Raw genomic sequence first — 25,448 nt, 5'->3', positions numbered from 1 at the left:
GAGTATTAGCCAATCAGAGGCAGAGCAGGGAAATCTGTTTTTTAGCCAATCAGAGGCTCAGAGAGAAGAAAATAGCCGGAAATTGGAATATTATTAAATGTGACGTTTGATGCGGTACAGAAGATTTTTCGATCTTAAACTGAAGAAAATGCCGAACGCCGAAGTGCAAATGACAAATGGGCATTGTGCTGGCGTAGAAAACACGAGAGAAGGTGCAGGTGGAGGAGAAAATGACTTTTCTCACTTTTGTGACGAGCGCGGTTACTTGAACCTGGTCGACTACATTCTGGAGCAGGGAAGGAGCAAAGGCGACAGGACAGGCACTGGAGTGATCTCTGTATTCGGGACACAGTCCAGATACAGTCTCAGAGGTGAGACAAACGTGTTTCATTAACACTTCATAGCATTTAACTTCATGACAAATTATTATAAATTCAAGTTTAAGAGGAAAACAGACCAGCACAGGTATAAAAACGAATAAAATGTTTTTATGTTATGAGTAGCCTACTTATGACACAACAGAGATTAATATGCCTGTTGTGTTTCTCTATGTCAGAGGCATAAAAACTTGAATGGAAAGCAACAGGTTAATCAAAAATGTATTACATTTCGGATCCTAAACATAAAATAACGGTAACAAAAACGTTAATTTCAAGTAAAATGTCATTTTCTACGGTTAAAATGTGTGTTTTTTTTGTTTTTTTTGGACAAGACATCATCATCATATCATTTGAGAGAAGGCTTTTAGGATTAAAGCATCAACTACTGTTGAAATGTTATCATTATTCAAAAATTTGTTTCATCATGCAGGTCAGTTTCCTTTGCTGACAACCAAAAAGGTTTTCTGGAAAGGCATACTGGAGGAGCTGCTGTGGTTTATCAAGGTACAGTAGGAAAATACTCCAAACTTTTTGTATCTTATTTCTGTATTTCTTTTTTCTTTGGTTTTTGTTCATTTCGCATTTTTTAAATTGCTTTTTGTTCATCCAACTTAGGGTTCAACAAATGCCAAAGAGCTGTCACAAATGGGTGTAAGAATCTGGGATGCTGAATACAATGACATGCACACTGGTAACTATCCATATCTCTCTCTCTAATATATATATATATTAGGCTATATATATATATATATATATATACATACATACATATAGGCTATATATACATATATATATATATTAGTGCTGTCAAAGTTAGCGTGTTTTCTGTTTGACCCGTGGCCCAACCCTTAGTTGGAGAAATGGAGATAGCGATGTTTAGCTATGTTTTCCCTTCAAAAAAGCGCCCAAACCTTATTTCGCTTCTGAGAATCGCCTGCCTCTCTCTCTCTCTCTCTCTCTCTCTCTCTCTGTGTGTGTGTGCGTCTCGCGGCAGAGAAGAGCAGCGCTTTAATTCAGTTAAACCAGAAGTTTCACTCTCAGTAAACTTCCGGCTTCTGAACTGGTTGCAGTTCCACTCTGATTCCATATGAGGGCGCTCACAGGACGAGTGCAGAATGAATGGAGGTCTATGGCTATCAAAATCCACTTTTCTCAGGATATAATTTTTTGTCTAGTAATTTGAATGTTGTATTCGAAAGGAGATGCAAAGAAATTACACATTGCTGGGTGTTAGATTTTTTAGAGTAACTTATTTGCTGTAAAAAGTCTTTTAAAGTGTCAATGACGTACGACCAGAGATACTGCTTTACGGCAATCCTTCAGTCACTTTGGTGCTTTCGCTCTCTGCACTTTCTTTTCTCTCGAGGCATCGACAACACAGCTGACACAGGTAAATACACGTGCTTTTGGTCCTGCATCGGATGCCACGATGCCATCAAGCGGTATCTCTGGTCGTAATCAGTCCTTCACTGACCAATCAGCGTTCATTAGCAGAATGCTAGCGTGTTATGGGCAACAACAACTCAACCTGTAAGAAATCGAAAGGACATAAGTACTCGTTCATTCAACTTTCGACCTATAACCCATGTTGAACTTGCAAAACCTATATTCAAATCTGAGATTTCTAAACGGCAATCGGGTGAAAGAGACAGATTTAGCCGTCTAGCCCCATAGAATCCCATTCATTTTGCACTCATGGGCGATCGCCCCCAGTGGAACTCTGGTGGAACTACAACCAAAATTCGGTACAATAGGACTTAATAGGGAGTGGGAAGGCTCTCCGTAGACGGGCTCTGGTTGAACACAGATATTATGTTGCCTCTGTAATTTTACATGCAAGTATAGCCAAAATCACAACACAGATATTGTCTTTATCTTATGTGTATTTGCTTTCATCAGACGACGGCTCGATTATCAGGATTTTTGTGCAGATTAACATCTTGAAAGGGAGAGCTGGTTATGTCTTAATGGGTCGCGTTTCAGTCACTATTTCATATCATTCCGTTGTTTGACAACAGAAACAGTAAAATATACCAATGAAAACAGTTTTATTGACAATTTAGCTTCATCAAAATGGGCACAGAGACAGACTAACTAATGTAATAATAAATAATAAATGAACATTTAGCATTTTCAGTAGAGCTGCCCTGTCATGCAAAAATCTAAACATGTTTGTGTTAGTAAATTGCTCAGTGCAAAGAAAGAGAGGTAATGGGAACCTGGCATTTCTTTGTTCTTTCTTCATGTGTCTAATAGACATGAACAAGTTCTTTGAAAAACATCTATGATCTTTGAAACATGTCTCGTCTTCATGCTCTATGTTGACTGGTTTCAATAATAAACATACATTTGCATAAAGCATCCATATTTATCCATGCCCATGTTGATTAGAGTATTACAAACTTGAAAAGTATTAAATTAAGGTACATTTAGAACAAATAAAAAATGTGCGACTTATTGCGATTAATCGCGAGTTAACTCATGACAGCCATGCGATTAATCACGATTACATTTTTTTTAATCGATTGACAGCCCTAATATACACTCACCTAAAGGATTATTAGGAACACCATACTAATACTGTGTTTGACCCCCTTTCGCCTTCAGAACTGCCTTAATTCTACGTGGCATTGATTCAACAAGGTGCTGAAAGCATTCTTTAGAAATGTTGGCCCATATTGATAGGATAGCATCTTGCAGTTGATGGAGATTTGTGGGATGCACATCCAGGGCACGAAGCTCCCGTTCCACCACATCCCAAAGATGCTCTATTGGGTTGAGATCTGGTGACTGTGGGGGCCATTTTAGTACAGTGAACTCATTGTCATGTTCAAGAAACCAATTTGAAATGATTCGAGCTTTGTGACATGGTGCATTATCCTGCTGGAAGTAGCCATCAGAGGATGGGTACATGGTGGTCATAAAGGGATGGACATGGTCAGAAACAATGCTCAGGTAGGCCGTGGCATTTAAACCATGCCCAATTGGCACTAAGGGGCCTAAAGTGTGCCAAGAAAACATCCCCCACACCATTACACCACCACCACCACCAGCCTGCACAGTGGTAACAAGGCATGATGGATCCATGTTCTCATTCTGTTTACGCCAAATTCTGACTCTACCATCTGAATGTCTCAACAGAAATCGAGACTCATCAGACCAGGCAACATTTTTCCAGTCTTCAACTGTCCAATTTTGGTGAGCTCGTGCAAATTGTAGCCTCTTTTTCCTATTTGTAGTGGAGATGAGTGGTACCCAGTGGGGTCTTCTGCTGTTGTAGCCCATCCGCCTCAAGGTTGTGCGTGTTGTGGCTTCACAAATGCTTTGCTGCATACCTCGGTTGTAAAGAGTGGTTATTTCAGTCAAAGTTGCTCTTCTATCAGCTTGAATCAGTCGGCCCATTCTCCTCTGACCTCTAGCATCAACAAGGCATTTTCGCCCACAGGACTGCCGCATACTGGATGTTTTTCCCTTTTCACACCATTCTTTGTAAACCCTAGAAATGGTTGTGCGTGAAAATCCCAGTAACTGAGCAGATTGTGAAATACTCAGACCGGCCCGTCTGGCACCAACAACCATGCCACGCTCAAAATTGCTTAAATCACCTTTCTTTCCCATTCTGACATTCAGTTTGGAGTTCAGGAGATTGTCTTGACCAGGACCACACCCCTAAATGCATTGAAGCAACTGCCATGTGATTGGTTGATTAGATAATTGCATTAATGAGAAATTGAACAGGTGTTCCTAATAATCCTTTATGTGAGTGTATATATATATATATATATATATATATATATATACTATATATATATATAGACCATTTACATATAGCAACAATGTATACTGAATTATTAACATATTTTAACAGTAAACTATATTTTAAAGTGCCCCATTATGCTATTTTATAGGTTCCTAATTTTGTTTTGTAGTCTCCTACAATATGTTTTACATGCATCTAAGGTCAAAATACACTATTGACATATTATGTCCCTTTTCACAAGATGTGTTATAAATCTATGATGTCTCCAGAATGTTTCTGTGAAATTTTAGCTCAAAATACCCCCCAGATCATTTATTATAGCTTGTCATAATTTTGCCCTTTTTGGGTGTGAGCAAAATTGATCACTATTTGCACGAAAATATTTCCTCAGACCATATCATGCGCTAAGGCTGTAGTAAAAACATTAAAACACAGCATGCCACATGAAAAGTATTCAAAAGCATCGCATCCACTACAAATATTTTTATGATTGTGATTTATAAATTATAATATTGTAATATAATATAAATTATTTTTATTTTAATATAAAAATGTTGTAACTTCTTGGTAATGATTTCATGTCATTTAAGTGCTTAACTCCATTAATGAGAATGACATTTAATATAAATGTGTATATCAGATGTAGCCTAAAGCATGGTTTAAATCATTATTTTATTTATTTAAACTGTTATTGTGAACATGCACTGTATTTATGATTAGGACTCATAATGAAGATTTAAAGTGGTTTTCCTTCATCTGCCGTCAGTCACCCAGCTCACCATCGGTGTCGCCAAACTGCTCCGTCTCCAAAATGTTGTACGCATGGGTCAGAGTTTGCGTGCAGGTGCGCAAATTTTCCCATCAAGTTTGTTTTTATAAATCACAACTTATGCTTTGGAAGTGGCGTACGCCTCTTTCAGGGCCTGTTTTGTGCGTACGCAACGTTTATAAATGAGGCTCCTGATCAGCGGCTGCGCAAACACAGATCTGAATGTTGCAGAGTGATGATCATACTTTCAGAGGTTAACTATCCTGGCCTTAGTTATAGTTTACTTTGTCAATACTGACACCTTGAGGTCACTTTAAGTAGTACGTCGCCTTTAATAATATATCAGCCATTTTGGATTTTAGAGCTCATGGTGGAGAGTATAAAGGTGCATCTACGTCCATCCTTCTTGTTTTACTCTTGAAACGGCACAATCTGTAAGTTTAAAAGACTAATCTAAGCGGTAAAATAGGATTACATGTATTCTGATAGGTTATGTATATGTTCGAGAGCGATTTGCATGTGACATGTTAAAGAGCATATTGCAGGTTAGAAGACCCAATGAGTCAATGTATAGAAAAATAATGTAGGAAGTAGATTTTCTTTAAAAAAAAAACCTTCTAAATACACTACAGTGGCTTCTGGAGTCGTTTTTGTGAGAAAATTTTACTTCCGCATCTGAAAATGGGCGTGGCGGGCGTGACGTAGCACGAAGAGAGTGCTGCGGAATGCGGAAGAGAAATCCCGTCTCTTCACCTGCACAAATCGCACCCAGGCACGAAAGATAGCACCGTCCCTTTTCTTGTTAGGAAACCGGTGGACTCGATGTCCTGACAGGCTGGAGTTTTTGCAAGCTCCACAAACACAATAATTTACCATGACGATGATAAATTGAAATACAAAAACTACTGAAAACACACTGACTCACGTCCGCTCTTACTGACTACCAACCTACTCTGCACTGAGCACAGTACAGCACACATCTCCCTCTTGTGACGTAAAATGACGCGATGTTGAAAAAAATAACGTTTTTTACGAGCAGTCAAAGAAACGCTCACTTTATCTACTAAATTGGTGTCCTTATGTCGTTTTAAAACATTTTAAATCCTGCATTATCTTTTCATATGATATTTTCATACAAGGTTATATATTCATTTTGATTTTGATTTTTTACCTGCAACATGCTCTTTAAAGGTCCCATGACATGAAAATTTCACTTTGAGGTTTTTTAACATTAACGTACAACACAGAAGTGCTGCGCTAAAACACTATACGTGAACTAACTCGAGGCCCAGAGAGAAGGAAATGAATAGTGGAATAAAGTCATTATTTTTGTTTGTTTTTTGCGCACAAAAAGTGTTCTCGTCGCTTGATAAACTTAAGATTGAGCCACTGTAGTCACTTGGACTATATTAACAATCTCTTTAATAACTTTTCTGGGCCAGCAAGTTTCAATCCCTTAGAAGCTTATGGAGGAGTGATCCAGCTCTCAGATTTAATCAAATATCTTAATTTGTGTTCCGAAGATGAACGAAAGTCTTACGGGGTTGGAACAACATGAGGATGAGTAATTACTGACAGAATTTTCATTTTTGGGTGAACTAACCCTTTAATATGAGTTCCCCTAGGCTGCCTATGGTCCCCCAGTGGCTAGACATTTTGATAGGCGTAAACCAAGCCCTGGGTATTTTTGAGAAAATGAAAGCTCAGACGGGCAAATCTAGAATCTTCCACTTATGTCGTCATCAGGGGAAAGGTCACCTCCCCTTTCTCTGCTTTGCCCGCAAAGAGAATTTGGCCCGCTCATGAGAAAATGAGCTGCGCGAGGGCAAAATAGTTTTTTCCTGGAGAGACATCATGGCTTGCGAACGAGCGAAGCATGGCAGTTGCTTAGTGTTTGGATGTACAAATGAACACAAAAGTATTTTTTTAGTTCCTTCATCCGAGCCTCTGAAGAACCCGTGGGTTATGTGAATTTCTGATGTGCAATTGTTCAAGTTCAGACAGATAATCTTTCTCAAAATCGTTCAATACTGTTTATGCATCAGTAAATCAAGCCAGTGACTAAAATATCAACTTCACATCATTTCTCTTGGTAGGATGAAAATAATCTTATTTAAACTGTGATAAAAATATATACAGAAAGCGATCAAAAAACAATCCCTTTCCAATCTCCAAAGCTGTCAATCACACAGCGCGAGTTTATCTGGACACTTGCCAAAACTCATTATAAAATCAATGACGCTGTTACGCTGCACAACGAAGCTCTTACTGTACTTACCTCATGTTTGCATTGGTGAAAGCATTAGTGAGAGTGCAGACTGCATTGCAATGATAAGATCTTCATTCACGCGATCAACAGGCTGTCATCTGCTCAATGCTCATCACTGCAACCTTTTATGTGATGGGAATAGATCTAAATACTTAAACTTCTCACGATTTGTTAATCCCGATAGCTGTAATAGTAAAAACGTATAATAGCTGTAATATTAAAAGTATTCGAGAGAGTTCCACATGTAATGCTAGTTATTTCATATGCAAGCATGTCAGCCAATCACAGCAGTGGGCGTTTACACTGAAGTCTCACACAGACACGCCCCTTCGAACAGAGTGTTTAAATCAGAGGCTAAAATCAGGCTAGGAAAAATGCCTTTTATTTCTAAATTATTAAAATTTTTGATCTTAAAAACATACTAACATTATAAGGGTACCCCAGGAAACATTATAAAATAATAAAATAATCCATGTCATGGGACCTTTAAATGTAGCCGAGGCACATAATTGTGATGCTTGATTGCTCTTCTTAACACAGCTATCTTCTAAGTTATGTAAGGGTGATTTATGTGCATCTTAAATATTGTTTTGATTTATGTGAACTGAATGTAACCGTGTAAGAGATATTTTTTTTTAATATCATTGTTCATTTGTGTTACAGTTTCACAAATTGGGCTTCAGTAAAGAAAGTTTGACCCTGACAACTGTCTACGACTTAACTAAGCCTTTGTTAAGCTCGCTGCAAAAGCAAGCATAAGCTGAAGGCAGAAGATTAACCAAAGGCCCTTAAGTCTTTGTCTTGTCTCTTTTGTCTTTATACTTTATTTTGAACAAATAAAAATATAGAAACACAATAAGTGTGTTGCAACATACCCTAGAAAAAAACAATATCTATAAATATGATAACATCGGAAGCGTGACGGCCGACACTCTCATTCATTAACATGGGCAGCGACAAAATATGCGCTGTTCATGCTCCGCTGAAGCTTGCCATGTGAAACAGGTGTAAAAAGACATAGCAGAATCATCGTCATTTAGGCATAAGATCGCGAGGGTGTTTGAATCGAGGTCTTGGTCTTAAGGATTAATCGTGCAGCTCTACTTACAAGTGTGAATCCTGAAATGTTTTGTTCACTCAAGAGATTAAAGTTGCTGCTTGAGTATGTTGCAGAGAGTACATTTCGTAGTCTCGTAGCCTCGCACTCACTGAAGCTCGTTTAAAACTGAATGCTGTGTGAACGCAGCCATATTAGACCCAAATTATGGGACTGACAACCATAGTCTAGTGCTGTGTAAAAAAACACTATAATTGTTCAAATACTTACACTGTCATCTCGTCGTCATTATTAGGGATGACCATAAACAGCGTCACATTCCACGCAAATCGACTAATTCACATAATCGATTACATCGCCGCTTCGTTCCAGCCCTAATTCTTAAGGCACATTCTCACCAAGAATGATAACTATAAAATAACTATAACAAGAACTATATTAGAGTCCACACCAGCAGACGATATCGTTCTGTTTATTCTAAACACGTGCTTGTCTGCCGCTTTAAAAGCTTAAGCTTGTTACAGCAGGATGGATTCTGATTGGCTGTCAATGTTTTTATCGTTCATCAGCTTGATAAAATTGTTCTGAAAGTGATTTCAACAATATCGTTTCTCTGTGCCGTTATCGTTATAGCTGTGGTCTAAACGCTGCTATTCGTTAATATCTTCATAGTCATTGCCCTTGGTGTGAACTGGCCTTTACTCTCTTAACCCCTCCTCTCTGAGAGCTTACTCTGCTCTGATTGGTCAGATGGCCCAGTCTGTTTTGATTGGTCTACTGCTTACAGCACATGTTGGAAACAAGCGGCAACCAGAGCCCGTCTACGGAGAGCCTGTCCACTCCCTATTAAGCCCTATTGTACCGAATTTTGGTTGTAGTACCACCAGAGTTCCACTGGGGGCGCTCGCCATGAGTGCAAACTGAATGGGAGTCAATGGGGCTAGACGGCTAAATTTGTCTCTTTCACCCGATTGCCGTTGAGAAATCTCAGATTTGATTGTAGGTTTTGCAAGTTCAACATGGGTTTTAGGTCGAAAGTTGAATGAACGAGTACTTATGTCGTTTTGATTTCTTACAGGTTGAGTTGTTGTTGCCCATAACACGCTAGCATTCTGCTAATGACGTCAGCATTCTGACGTCATTGACATTTTGAAAGACTTTTTTAAAGCAAATAAGTGACTCTAAAAAATCTAACACCCAGCAATGTGTAATTTCTTTGCATCTCCTTTCGAATACAACATTCAAATTACTAGACAAAAAATTATATCCTGAGAAAAGTGGATTTTGAGGGGTATACCGCCATTGACCTCCATTCATTCTGCACTCGTCCTGTGAGCGCCCTCATATGGAATCAGAGTGGAACTGCAACCAGTTCAGAAGCCGGAAGTGTAGTGAGAGTGAAACTTCTCGCCATATTAGACATTCTCTGCGGCAACCTTCCCGGTCTCTCTCTTGAATCACAGAAGTGACTTAAACTGTAATTCATCAACTGGCCGCTAGAGACAGGCTCCAAAAGAGAGTTAATTCCATATACCCCGCATGTTATTTTTTTTACAGCCTGGTAGGGGTGTGCGATATTGACAAATGATTATATTTCAATATTTTCTGGGATTTTCTCTAATGATTATTAGATGATATTTTGCTGAGTGTGTTTATTGTGTTGGTACTTTGACAGGTTTAGGACTGTCGTGGATAGCCGACTCCTAAAGTTTTTGATATTCTTCATACTCTGTGGTGGTCAGTTCACAGCAGTGACAGAAATAATAGATTTTTACCTAATATGGGCATTTTTACCTTTATAAAAAGCCATTTTTTAAACCTAATTAAATGCATGCATCATCTTTTGTGTCAATTTCATAAATTTTATCAAATTCAGTTCTAAAAATAAGACACAATAGGGCTGTTACCAATCAAATGAAATCAGTATCAACAAAAATGAATCTTTTGCAATATTTAATATTGATATTTAAAACAAGAAAATATACTTTAAATGTGAGATTGAAACAGCCAGTAGGTGGCAGCAAGGCACTGTTAATAAGCGAACCATTGAGATTCATTCAAACGGCTGATTCGTTCAAGGAAAGAAGCATTTGACTTAATCTATCTTAATCTATCCTAGTCAAATGATTCGTTCAAAAAGCTGATTCACTCAGTAAGGAAACACTGCTGTGTGTGGCTTTGTTTTAAACTATTTTCGTTGGTGAAATAGAGCAAAAACAGGCAACATGGTGTCTAAAATGTAAGTCACTTAATATTAATTTCTTGTTTATTAAACTTATCAAATCAATATCATGATATTTGTAAAAAAAAATGCACTTGTGATATTTATTGCTAAATGATATAAATAAAGACTAAATCACGCAGTGAAAGCGTGCACTAGTCTAATCTACAAGACTAAATCACGTAGAGTATGCATGCACTCTCTGTGTGTGTGTGTGTGTGTGTGAGGGAGGGATAGGCTATACTCGACAATGTCAAATGCACATCGTTAAAACAACAATTGTGATATATATCACACACCCCTACAGCCTGGTACAAAAAGTGGTTTGTTTCTTCATGACAGCTGTGAGGGGGGTGAATTTTTTTTTAAACTCTGAAAAAGTTCTGCATAATTAAGTGTGTGGCCACTTGAGTGACAGGTGGATTGCTGCTGCTGTCACTACTAGCCTTTTGTCTGCTGTCTGTTAGCCGTCACGTCACCTCAGCTAATCCCGCCTCTTTGCCCATTTTTGTTTATCCGGAAGTGACGCACAATGACTCGCTGCCAGGATGGCAACGGCAGGCTCCGCCCACTTTGGGCTTCAAAATGCTCTTCAGAAACCTACTGGTGATGTCACAGACACTACGTCCATTGTTTTATACAGTCTATGGTTGGAAACAAACCGCCCATTTCCATTCCTGAATTTCAGCTCTGGAGGCTTCCTCAACTTGATACACAGTGATACGAACAGTAACAATGGCGTCAGTTTTACTGTATTAATTCGAGCCAGAGTTCTCTTCTCAAATTGGATTTGCTTTCACAGCGCTCAAAACAGCGTCTTCTCGACAATACAGTGTTTGAGGGCAGGTTCAAAGTAGACATTGTTCACGGGCAACCAAGGAATACCATTGATGGGCATTATGCTAAATTGTTACAAACTTACATAGGTTCATGCAGGAAGTAAGACTGGAATTACTGATGACTCGTTTCAGGCAGCTGGTCAGAATTGGTTCTTTCATTTCGGAGACAATAACTCCATTTATCTGCACTTTGATCTTTGAAACTTTGCAGACCTTCTACATTCACAAACAACTATATTGCAATTCACACTACATGAAAGGTCATATCTGCAAAAGCATAATGGGGCACTCTAAAATTGTTGCATAATTGTTATCAGGGCAGGTCAAGCCATTAGGTTGCATAGTGTAGGTGACTGTAGACACCGATTATTATTCATACAGTATTTAAGACCTCATTAACTGAGAGAAATTTGAAATTTCTTTTAATGTATGTATGGTAAGAATTTGTGTTTTCTTCTCTCTATGAAGATTACTCTGGGCAAGGTGTTGACCAGTTACAGAAAGTGATTGACACCATCAAGTCAAACCCAGAAGCAGTGTTGGGTAAGTTACTTCAAAAAAGTAATTAATTACTAATTACTAATTACATCATCAATATTGTATTTAAAATAATTTTCTAATTACTCTGTCTGAAAAGTAATTGAATTACTCAACAAGTAATTAAACAAATTACTTCTTAAAATCCCTATAAACCTCGACCGGATAGATAGACAATAGAAATGAAACTCTTTTAATAATTAAATATGAGTCAAACATGGAATAGTTTTTCTTTTAAAGCATTTTAGCTTTATTTAACATTTCAGTAACAAATGTAACCTTTAGTTAAACAGAATTCCTCTGCTACATATCTGAATAACAAAAAAGCTTAACTTAAGAGAAGTTAAATGACATGTATCAAGCTGTAAACATGAAACTTGCTTTCAAAACAACGAGTACCATATTATATTTCATACATAATGTATCCTATGTAGTCATGTGTTTCAACAAAATGAACTCATTTCTAATTCACTGTAACCTTTAGTTAACGGTCAGAATTCCTCTGAAAAATATCTGAATAACAAAAAATATAATTACTATTATAATTAATCAAGCTGTAAATAGTTCATATTTCAAAGCAATGAGCAACATATTTCATGCATACTGTATGCGGTCATATGTTTTTCAACAAAAACTAATTTCTACTGCTCAGTGCTCAGCTGACTGTGCTGCCTCCTTTTTGAAAAAGTGGTTGTATCTCATTAATGTAAGTCTCTCAAAACGTTTGCTTGACAGTCGGTTTCTCCTGGGGGTGAGCACAAGATTGCCCAGGCTGAAAAGCCTTTCCACTGGTGCGCTTGATGGTGTGGCTGTGCTGTACCTCAGTGAAATGACCTTAATCCTGTTTTACTGTCTAAGAACACCCAGGTCAGACCTTGCAGATTTCAAATATTCCATGACCTCTGTTTCAGCAGAGTAGGTACAATCCTCCTCCTCAAATGAAAAAAAGTCATCAGTGGAGTCAGCATGCTTGTTGTGATGTTGATCATTATGCTGTTGGTCTTCAAGAGGCAACCCACGGCACTCTGTAGTAAGCATTGCCCTAACAGTGTCTTTTTTCTCTTCTTCTCTGATCCAGCGTAACTTAAATTTGGGCAAAGTGACTGCAGCCAGGAGAGCTTTTTTATTGTCCATCATAGAGGAAAAGCGTATCTTGATAGCCTATGAGGAAAAAAAAATACATCAGACACTTCACATTATACAAGAGTATGACATATAATATAAAAATGGATTTAAGCCATGGGTAAACCAAAAATCTAGCAATTTGTATAAATATCAGATTACCTGAACAATGACATCAGGGAGAGATGATGTCATCCTAAGCTCATCCCGCAGTGCCAGCGTCCTGGACATTAGAATCTCGAGAGTTGGAAGAAGGCGGGTTCCAAAATAGCAGTTATCTTCTCCTTGCAATATGTCTAGCACTACAGTGAGTGGCTTCAACACAATACAATATTCCTTTAGGAACAGATACTCCCGATCATTGAAGCATTTTATTCCAAACTGAGCGCACACAGTATTTAATTCAGCAACTGGAATGTCAGTGATCCTGGACAGGGCATAGTGAAATGAATTCCATCGTGTTGAAGTAGGCACTGAGTTTTTTCCTGAAAAAATTATCTACTAACTCTGAAGCCACAGAAGAACGGTTCGCTTTTGTCCACAGTGCAGAACACTTTGAAATAGCACTTCTGTAGATGACTTTTTTTACTTTCTGAATTATATAAAAAATATATTTTATTTATAAATGAATTTCACTGTATATAGTCTAAAGTATGAAAGAAATGTATGTACAGGTTTAGAATTGACACAACATCATTAAACACAACAATACGCCATCGCATTCACGACTCTCCTGTGATTAAAGGCGACACTTCCGGTTTTCTTCCCACCGGAGCCTCGCTTTCGATTTCAAAATAACGGCTGCGTGAAATCAGCGTATTGACAGCGGCCGATAGTTTTTTCTCCCCAGGACATAGTTTACATTGTACCGTAATGTTCTTGTCTACCTGTGTCAAAAAATTGAAATAATTGGAATATTTCCATTTACTAAAACAACCACTCGCTTCTGCCGACAATTTCCACTTCAGACAACGTAACCAACTACGCGCAACTGCACTACAGCTAACGATTTTAAAGAGGCAGCGTTCACTTTTACCTTTGGCGATACATTTAGATTTTAAATTCAATATTGATTTATGCAAACCTGTTGAACTAATTTACAGTATGTAACGCAAGTACATTATAAGTAACTGTAATTAAATTACCTAAAAATGAAAAGTAATCCCTTACTTTACCTTTTCAGTGGATAAGTATTTTAATTATTTTAATATTTTATATTTTGAATTTGCTTTTATTTGTTTTCAGTTTTCATTTAATTAAAATTTTAGGATGGTAATTTTAAGTGCTTTTATCATTTTTATTAGTTTTTTTTTTATATATATTTCTATTTAGCTTTCATTTATTTTTAAGTTTTTAAGTTGAAGTTTTATTTACCTTTTCATTTTTAAGTTAGTTGCTGAGGCAACATTTTTAATTTTCGTTTGTTTTTCATCTAATATTTTATTTCACTGTTATTTTAGTTATAAAAATGATTTGTAATAGTTTGTTTTAATTTTAGTTGGCAACTAGTATAGTATCTATAGTTCAGTTAGTTGCCAAGGTTTACGTTTTTATTTTATTTTTTATAAAGTTCCTTTTTAGTTTAAGTTTGTCAAATATTTAAGTTGAAGTTTTTTTTTTTACAGTTTTTTTTTAAATAAGTCTTTTGGTGACACTTTACTATGGTCTTACTTACTAAGGTCTTATTTGTTAACATTAGTTAATGTATTAATTAACATGAACTAACAGTCAACAATACACTTGTTACATATATAAAAATACAGTTTGTTCATGTTAGTTCACAGTGCATTAACTAATGTTAACAAATTTGGGTTTTAATAATGTATTAGTAAATGCTGAAACATTAACTTAGATTAATAAATGCTGTAGAAGTGTTGTTCATTATTAGTTTATGTTAACTAAAGTTAACTAATGAAACTTTATTTTAAAGTGTTAACAGTTTTTCATCTAATATTGTTTTATTTGACATGTATGCATGATGACAAAAGGATCCATTTTATTGACAGATCTCCCTATGATGGCATTGCCCCCCTGCCATGCGTTATGCCACTTTTATGTGTCAGACGGTGAGTTGTCGTGCCAGCTGTACCAGAGCTCTGGTGACATGGGTCTGGGTGTGCCATTCAGCATTGCCAGCTACGCACTACTCACCTACATGATTGCCCACATCACTGGACTCAAGGTGAACATATTTCAAAATCTGATGATCTGTAAAAGGGCATCTTCCTGCATACTGTAAATGTAAGGGATAACGTACACTTATCTGGTAATCATCACAAAATCCATTATTATGCATGATTTGATGCAACGTATAATCATTTAAATAGCTACTCTTGTCAGTTGTATATGGACATTTAAAAGGTTATTTCACCATCAATGAAAATTGTTTCATCATTTACTCTCCTCATGTTGTTCAAGTACCGTAAGACTTTCAAGGTCATCTTCAGATTACTAAGGAAGATATTTTATTGATGACAGAATTTTCATTTTTGGGGGAACTAACCCTTTAATATTGTTTTAGGGAAAACTAGTAACTTGGAACAGATATATAGGTATACAGATTAGGGGTGGTACGGTACATGAAAAACATCCGAACCGTTCGGTTCGCTTGTCTTGGTTCAGATCGTGTGTGCGTCGCACGGTTCGACGCATGCGCAATGTAGCCTCGTGCCCGTGCTAATACAATGCTAAATCATAAATCAGATGTATGTAGAATAACATTACGATGTCCAGCAATCGATTTAAATAGTACACTGGGTTTACTTAGACATTTAATAAGATCTACTCCACTATATGTTGTTTTTTCACGTGAATAAATACATAGATCGACTGTTTCACAAATGTGAAATTAATGGTCCAGTGGCAGAACTTTTGCCAAGCGTGTCAGAGGTTCTGAGTTCTAATCCGCACTCGTATATATTTTTTTTCTTTTTCATCAAAACCGATTATGTTTATCAGTGGTTGTATATCAACCAGGGACAGATTTGTGTACATTTTGTTTTGTGATTTCACCGGAACGAATAGAGAGTCTCCTCAACGGATTGAAGCGCGTGTCCGAGTGAAGACTGTGCGGCGTGTGCGCGAGCCACAAGAGAACACTGTATCAGCGCCACTGATCGCAGCGGCAACGAGCACTTTGATCACTTGATAAAAAAACACATGTCAGCGCTAGATTGCTTCTTATTTAACAAATGAACGAAACAAATACTTTGCTAGTTAACTGGAAATGTTTTATTTATTTGTATTGGTACATCCGTGCCGTGAGATGTTTCAAAAGTGGTGGGGACAATATCGACCCTGGCAAAAAGTGGTGCATGTCACACCCGCAAATTACGCCTATGATGACGAGACACGAGGAGAAATTGACAAAGTACTGTCCGACACAGCCCACGTAGCTCTCACTACAGATGGATGGACCTCCAGGGCCACTGAAAGTTTCCTCACGGTGACCGTTCACTATATTACTTCGGAGTGGGAAATGAGAAGCTGCATTTTGCAAACACGCCCCATTTATTAAATAAATAAATAATTAATTAAAAAAATAATCTATATATCATAATATGCTGAAGTACATTTTTGGAGTGTTAAAGATTAAAAGAAAAAATAACAAGAACCATACAGAACCGAAAACCGTGACCCTAAAACCGTGATACGAACCGAACCGTGGGTTTTGTGAACCCCTAATCATGCCACCCCTAATACAGATGTATATCAGTTGAGTTATTTATTAGACCTCAGTATGGAAATTTTGGTTTGTGTACCAACCCTTGTAACAAAAAGTGCACTTAAGCATACTTAAAAAGAGCACTTATTATGGAAAAAAATATACTATAAGGGTGTGTTTACACTTGGCATGTTTGGTTCGATTAAAACAAACCCTGGTGCGTGCCATCCGAACCCTGGTGCCACCAAACAAGCGGATCAAGACTGCTGAAAAGATGGGTCTCAGTCCACTCCCAAACAAACTCTAGTGCGAAGACAACAAAGACATGAAAGCGAACCAAAAGCAGGACTTGATGTCACAAGATGTGACCCTAGAAAGGACAGAATGCTAAAGCATATCTGTTTTTTCTCATCATAGTTGCGATGTTGCCCATCACAGGCACAGGTACAGGCATCAGAACGCGTCTCCTCGTAGCAGATCTTCGTTTGTGTGTGTGACGCTGTTTTGACTCCTTTACACATTTTATAATGTCTTCACAAGACCTCAGCTGGTCAAAATACCATCATATGTAGGCTACGCACACAAATATATGTAATAAAAGCCGACTAATCAGGTTGTGAACATATCCCTATACCTTTAGGTTTGGTATCAAGCGAACCAAAGAATAAAAGAATATTCTTAAGTGGGAACTGAATGTAATGTTTTCTGACAAATTTCAATTAAATGAATATATATATATATATATATATATATATATTAAAATGTCTTAAAATACATGTATAATAAAAACTAGACGACAATATTTGGTTCAAATAAAGTATCGAAAACAAGTAATCATGGTTTTATAGAACAACTCTGTTAAAAACATTATTTACCATACACAATCATCTTATGTTACAGCAGATCAAATCCTTTTTCAATATAAGCCAAATGACTTTTAACTCAAATGGTTATCTAATCTTTTATATTGGCCACTTTTCTATGATAGAAATTGTACAGCCACTGAGCTCCTGCAATTTCTTGAACAAGAATATATGGACATAAAAACATGCAAACTCATAGTGAGGGGTTTAGACTTATTTTGAAATCACGATGAACAGTTTGCATATTTAAAAAGATATTGACTTATTCTCCTGTGTTAACATAGGTTTATAAATGATTTACCTTGAAAATCTGATGAAATGGCCACACTACGTTCCCAGAAATACGTTATAAGCAACCCAAACTCACAGCATATGCAGAGATGGAGTTGCTCCACGCATGTAAAAGATAAGAGTTCATGTGGAACAGCATTTACTGTGAACAGAGCCACTCCGAGACGCACGCAACCTACACGCATATAAATAGAGTGCATATATATATATATATATATATATATATATATATATATAGCACTTTATTAAATCTGTAGGGCATATATTTATGACCGCCGCTAGCGTAGCTAGCGAAAGCGGTCATATAGGGATTGTCAAAGTTTTTTTTTTTTTTTTTTTTTTCGTCACCTTACTGAATTTTTCGTCAACGATACCAGGGACACCGAAACACCGGGGAACATGAAATTTGGTGGGCATGTAGCCCCACTAGACTTCTAAGGAAAAATTTCGTTTGGTCCCCGGGGGCCACTCCCCCCCCGCGCTGGGCCCCCCCAAACCCCAAAAAATGCAGTTTTTCCTAAATAACTACCTGAACCGTGGCACCGAGGATGAAGAAATTTTTATGGTATGTTGGTCTACTAGACTTTTACGGAAAAATTTCGTTTGGTCCCCGGGGGCCACTTCCCCCCCTGCGCTGGGGCCCCCTTAAATTTTTCGTCAACGATACCAGGGACACCGAAACACCGGGGAACATGAAATTTGGTGGGCATGTAGCCCCACTAGACTTCTAAGGAAAAATTTTGTTTGGTCCCCGGGGGCCACTCCCCCCCCCGCGCTGGGCCCCCCCAAACCCCAAAAAATGCAGTTTTTCCTAAATAACTACCTGAACCGTGGCACCGAGGATGAAGAAATTTTTATGGTATGTTGGTCTACTAGACTTTTACGGAAAAATTTCGTTTGGTCCCCGGAGGCCACTTCCCCCCCCGCGCTGGGGCCCCCGTAAATTTTTCATCAACGATACCAGGGACACCGAAACACCGGGGAACATGAAATTTGGTGGGCATGTAGCCCCACTAGACTTCTACGGAAAAATTTCGTTTGGTCCCCGGGGGCCACTCCCCCCCCCGCGCTGGGCCCCCCTTAACCCAAAAAAATGCAGTTTTTCCTAAATAACTACCTGAACCGTGGCACCGAGGATGAAGAAATTATTATGGTATGTTCGTCTACTAGACTTTTACGGACAAATTTTGTTTGGTCCCCGGGGGCCACTCCCCCCCCCCGCGCTGGGGCCCCCGTAAATTTTTCGTCAACGATACCAGGGACACCGAAGCACCGGGGAACATGAAATTTGGTGGGCATGTAGCCCCACTAGACTTCTACGGAAAAATTTCGTTTGGTCCCCGGGGGCCACCCCCCCCCCCCGCGCTGGGCCCCCCCAAAACCAAAAAAATGCAGTTTTTCCTAAATAACTACCTGAACCGTGGCACCGAGGATGAAGAAATTTTTATGGTATGTTGGTCTACTAGACTTTTACGGAAAAATTTCGTTTGGTCCCCGGGGGCCACTTCCCCCCCGCGCTGGGGCCCCCGTAAATTTTTCATCAACGATACCAGGGACACCGAAGCACCGGGGAACATGAAATTCGGTGGGCATGTAGCCCCACTACACTTCTACGGAAAAATGTCGTTTGGTCCCAGGGGGCCACTCCCCCCCCGCGCTGGGCCCCCCCAAACCCAAAAAAATGCAGTTTTTCCTAAATAACTACCTGAACCGTGGCACCGAGGATGAAGAAATTTTTATGGTATGTTGGTCTACTAGACTTTTACGGAAAAATTTCGTTTGGTCCCCGGGGGCCACTTCCCCCCCCCTGCGCTGGGGCCCCCGTAAATTTTTCGTCAACGATACCAGGGACACCGAAACACCGGGGAACATGAAATTTGGTGGGCATGTAGCCCCACTAGACTTCTACGGAAAAATTTCGTTTGGTCCCCATCACTCATTTGTGATTTGCGCCCCTCCCATAAAAAATGAAAATGCAATATTATTCTGCTTTAATCGCCCCTATCTTCAGTGGAGATGTTCAGAACTGCACCATATTTCATGTGTATGATTAACTTGCCATCCTCTGGGGGTATCCTCTGCTAAGTTTTGTAGAATTTCATCAATGGGGGGGTATAAAATAAATTCATTTCTGTGCACATTTAGTGACTGTACACTCATCGGCCTGTAGATGGTGCTGTTGAGCGAAGGGTTGCTGGTTTAGGATGATACTGTCACACACACACATGCAGGAATACAAACAAACACAAGCATGCACACACACTGACATCCACACGCACAGACACACACCCATACACACACATACAAATCCACATGCACAGACACACACACACAAACACACACGCGCACACATGTACGCACACATACATACACGCACAGACACACACACACACACACAGACACACACATACACAAACACACACACATACACACACACACACACACACACACACACACACACACACACAGACAGACATGCACATACTATTACTTTTTTTAGGTATATACATAAACACGCAATACAGCCAAATTACTCCACGGCATTTATTTTTGTGGAAAGCCAGTGCAGGCCTGAGCGGCGGTCATATTTTGTATATCTAGTTATTTAATTGAATCACAGCCATTGTGAGTTCACAATAGCAAGCCCCATGCTATAGGTTTCTTTTTTTAAAGGAGTCATAATGTTGTTTTAACTTTGGTACCCAATGCTCTATTATAGTCTTTCAGGCACTTCTAAAAAAGAAAAGTGGAAAAAAAATCAACACAGACCCTTATTTCTAAAGGCATTATTGTCTCGCGAGATCTGATGCGATGTTTTGGCTGTCGTGGACGGTCATTATAATAATGCAAATGAGGGGCGCGTTGATTGGTTGCAGGAAGGAGGGGGGTTGACACCGCAGGTAACTTCAGCATCATTACAAACTGACATGGCGCAAGTTGTCAATGAACCCGACCCGGCCGCGACATATGGGATTCAACCGTACATGTTTGAGCCGGACTCTGAACCAGAGCTGGAAAGGGAAGATGTAGAGTTGTTGGATGCACGTCTACATCAAGATGTCTCTGAATGGTAAAGACAATCATTTTGACTGAGACATACATTAACATCAGTTCGAGCAAAAACGTGTGTTGCTATTTTCTCCCACATAAATTTACCTTTTATTTAATGTAGATTATATTAACGGAGATGTAGGTTTTTTTTTTTTATCAGCTTACAGTGGTTTTGAGATTTTTACTATCATGTGGTGTTTTTGCCTTGTTTCACGTTGTGGTTATTTAGACATTCAATATGTTTCTTCTTTAGACATGCAACGTGATGTTATACTTGCATTTAAACAGTTTTAGCCACTGAGCATGGACTCCTGTACCGTCACTACTGTAGCTGCTAGTGTAAAACAAAGTGGAAAGATGTGGCTAGCATTCGTAGAGTCCATTCCCCGTGTTTACCTCGAAGGTAACGTTACATACAATAGCCGCATTAGCAGTTAGCTGCTATTTGTTAACCACAGTAGAGCAATAAAAACACAGTCTTACCTTTTCAATTTCTGGCAAGTCCCTGATGGTTGGGATGGCACCTTTTCCCAAACGGAGCTTCGAGGCCAAGTTCGCCTGATATTGCCCCAAATTTGTAAATGATTCCAGTGTAAAATGTTTAGCACACACACCTAACGATACGCCACTTGAAAGAGTTGTTGGGACAGCGTCATTAAAAATGAATTTCCTCCACTGTTCCCTGATAGTTTCGTCCGTTTTTGGTAGATAAAACACATTTGCATGTTGTTTGTGGCAGTCACCCACAGAGCATCTCAAGTGTAGGCTACACTCGGTTTCTCCATCTTTCTCGAGTCGACTAAACTGAATCTGAGGGGGAGAGGGGCGGGCTTCCCGCGGCATAGGTTTGCGGTGTCCATATTTGGTATATCCTCCCCCGTCTTGACGTCAAGAGGGGGAAGAAATCAAAATCTCGTTTTTTCGTGCGCGTGCACGTGGCCTATTTTACAAACCCTGAGGTAAACAAACGCTTCACTTTTAAATATCGGCTTCCCGGCCAGTGTACAATCATTATGCAATCATAACATACATTGATTCTCGTGGAAAAGTGAAATTTCTACATTATGACTCCTTTAAATGGTTATCATCATATGTCGTGTAGCCTTAGAAAATGGTCTAATAATGCGGTTCATGGATTCTCATCTGTGGAATGCACCACTTACGGTATTTTGCCGGTTACTCAACGTAATCGAGAATTTTTTTTGAATCGAGAACTCAAATTTAATTGAGGAATTGTGACAGCCCTAGTATTATAGTTTAAATTTAGATGCAGTTAACTTAACTTTAGAATAAGCATTTATTTGTATAAGTTGTATATGTTAATTTTGCGTACTTTAAGTACACTGATTGCCTTTTATTTCATTAATATTATATTATCTGCAAATGGGTATATCTTATGTACATTTAAAAAAAATAACTATTTAAAGTACACTTCAAATGCACATCAATTACAATTAAACACTCATTTTTCACAAAGGAAGTAAATATATGTGTATGTGTGTATATATATAATATATATAATCTCTATCTCCATTAATCATAGCTTGTGAAATCTGCATTCATACTCTTTTATGGACAGACTAACCAAACTTGAATCACTGAATATATTTTTCACTCATTTTTTTTTTCCCTAGCCTGGAGATATTGTGCATACAATAGGTGATGCCCACATCTATACCAACCACATTGAGGCTTTGAAAGAGCAGGTATGTTTCATAAATTCCATAAAACTAATCTATCTACATTCATCTACAGTGGTGTGAAAAAGCCAAAGTACACCCCATTAAAAAGTGTATTGTGTGTTGTTTTTCCTCTCTCATTTCTCAAAACATTAGGGCATATAGATATTGGAAAGGGAGGACAATTCTTAGTCCATGTAAGAGATTGATGATAAATAAGAAATAACTGTAGGAAGTTACTTCTGGGGATCTACTTATCTTTAGTATCTTTAATAGGCATTTGGATTTCTGTTGGTATTTTTGAATTAAACTTTCATTGTTAAATTATTTCACCTTCACCCATCAATAACTGTACAAACAAAATTCCAATATCAATATTCCTATATATTATAAACATATTTGATACGGTTGTGTAGGGAGGAGGAGAGGTGAGGATCTGTTTGCAACAATAGTTTATTGAACAAACATATAAACAGTCATGACAATGACAATAATCCTAACAGTGAAACATGAATCCAAACAGGGAAGAAGATGATAATAATCCAAATGGTGGAACAGAAACACAACAGCTTCATAAACATGTATGAAAAGGCAACTGAAACACAGGGGTATATGTATACACTGGATAACAAAAGCCTAACAAGGAACAGGTGTGGGTAATAAATTGCCATGGAAACAAACAAGGGTAACTATAGAAACAAAGGCAATCAGGAACTGTCACAAAGACATCCAGAGTTCTTCAAAATAACACATGGAGGACGTTAAATGCCATTTTTATTTTTATTTAAGTTCTCCCAAGCCAGTAAAGTGCAAGGTGCTCACAGGTGCCAAAGCATGAAAAATTTTAAAAGAAAAAACAACAACTTCAATATACAAAAAAAAAAAAACAATAACCTTGCATCAGGTCTAATACTTCAATCAGAGTACTCAGCTGATACAGCATTCACTACCACCAGTCTTAGCCCCACTTGATCACTTAATTATGTGAGAATTTATACACCTGGGTACAACCATTTCTCAGCAATAATCACATGGGGAAGTAATAAAGACCATGAACATGTAATAAATATCAAGTAAAAGTATTATGTGATCAAGTAACTCCATTTCCCTCACCACACAAATTTAAATAACAGTACAAACTTCAATAAGTAAACTTAAGCAATAATTAGAAGAAGTACACATTAACATCAAACAATTCCCCCTCCTTTCCCACCATACTTGGTATCTCCCACTCCCCATGATGCAACACAGCACAGGTATAAAAAGCATGAGAAAAGTCCATTCCAGTCTTTTACCCAAATCAAGATGGCCACCACCATGTATGCTGATCCAGGTGACAATCAACAGTCTGTAGCAAACTTTAAATGTCCTCTGGGTTAGTGCTCAGGTGGCCAGTCTGAGACACAACAGTATAGTTGTAGGTATATTTGTGTGGTTAATCCATCTCTCCTGTTGCTGGTACACCACGGTAAATAAAGAGTCTTTTAAAAACCAAGTATGTTCATGTGTTTTGTGAAAGGGCTAACAAGGGGTCACAAAGAAATGAGGGTAGCTCTGTGACAGGAACAATAAACAGGAAGTGAACAAAGGGATCATTGAAAACATAAAATAGACTTCAAAAATAAAAGTCCTAGAACACACAAGACACAGGGGAAATCGTGACATAATGGTGTGTATACTTATCTACAGTGTAAAAAGAGTGTTTCTAACATGTCCTGTACCCACAGATTCAGCGAGAGCCACGTCCATTCCCCAAACTCAAGATCAAACGCAAAGTTGAACAAATTAATGACTTCTCTGCGGAGGATTTTGAGATCTACGACTATGACCCCCATCCTTCAATCAAAATGCAAATGGCTGTTTAGACTTTATAATCATCTTTTTAAAAATGTGTAAAATAAAAGAATGTTACTTTTTCCTGATTTGAAATATATTAACATGATTTTGACCAATATTTACATAGATTTGTCTTCATTCTATATTTATGCTGACATCCGATTGGTTGTAAATAGCAGACCCGGAGGTGATACTGCCTAGTCAACCAACCTGCCTTTAATGATTTCGCTATTTGTCCAACTGATCTAGTTGATGCATGAGAAGGGTCATTGGGTTCCTACGCACTTTAGAAAAGTATGGAAAAAAACCTGTCACTTTAAAGGAACACTCCACCGTGTAGTAGAATTAATTAGATAAGATTAATTATGTTACTAACCATGAAAATCTGAACTTAGATTTTCATCTTATGATAAGCTTTTTATTACACTTCCCATTTTCTATGTCTGATGGTGACTAACTTTCCATTCCAGATCTAACAATAAAACAGGATAACTTTTACTTCCTTTTATTTAGGATGTAGCCACCAGGCGAACTTTCGATATGATCTAACCTTCTAACAAACTTTTGACTCAATGTAACCTGGGTCGAATGGAACTTTTAGAAAGGACTCATTGTTCTGTTTATTTTGACTGTATTGTGAAATGATTGACTGAAATATTAACCCCTTACAATGTTTTTGATATTTTGCTGATGTAGCTAACAAAGGGTAATGACAAGGGGGGGCTTGCTTTAAACAATTCAACCAATCATATTGATAGCGCATGACATGTTAGTCATGATGATTCTATTTTGATATGTCTGGCTTTACCCTATTGTATTTTTATGTTGGGCCGAGAATCTCTGAGTATTGCTCGAGAACTCCCGGCCGTTTTGAATAAACCATCTGAGGGACATTTACTGAAGTCTGTCTCGTTTGTTTTTATGCTGCGCAGCAAAGAAGTTAGGTTAGTAAACACAGCCAGTTGTCGACTGGAGACGCAAGAGCTAGAGTATAAAGGGTATTAAGTGTCGATTGTAGACGCTCTGTGTCGATGAGTAGACGCAACAGTTTTATTTATTAAGTGTCGATTAGTAGACGCTCTGTGTCGACAGTAGACGCAACAGTTTTAT

The 25,448-nt window shown here is 38.2% G+C and overlaps 1 protein-coding gene across 1 annotated transcript; it reads left to right on the top strand.

The window, feature by feature from the left end:
- On the top strand, positions 1-25,238 carry LOC311287146 (thymidylate synthase-like). Its single transcript, XM_084403772.1, has 7 exons — positions 1-371; positions 811-884; positions 996-1,071; positions 11,764-11,838; positions 14,961-15,136; positions 22,458-22,529; positions 24,230-25,238. Exons 1-7 carry the CDS (start codon positions 110-112, stop codon positions 24,365-24,367), a joined length of 873 nt encoding a protein of 290 aa, XP_084259898.1. The 5' UTR covers positions 1-109; the 3' UTR covers positions 24,368-25,238.
- The last annotated feature ends 210 nt before the right edge of the window (positions 25,239-25,448 follow it).

This window comes from Rutilus rutilus, assembly GCF_951802725.1.
Source record: "Rutilus rutilus genome assembly, chromosome: 3".
Classification (NCBI taxonomy): domain Eukaryota; kingdom Metazoa; phylum Chordata; class Actinopteri; order Cypriniformes; family Leuciscidae; genus Rutilus; species Rutilus rutilus.
Note: the sequence above shows the minus strand (reverse complement) of the source record. Positions and strands in the feature narration are given on the sequence as shown.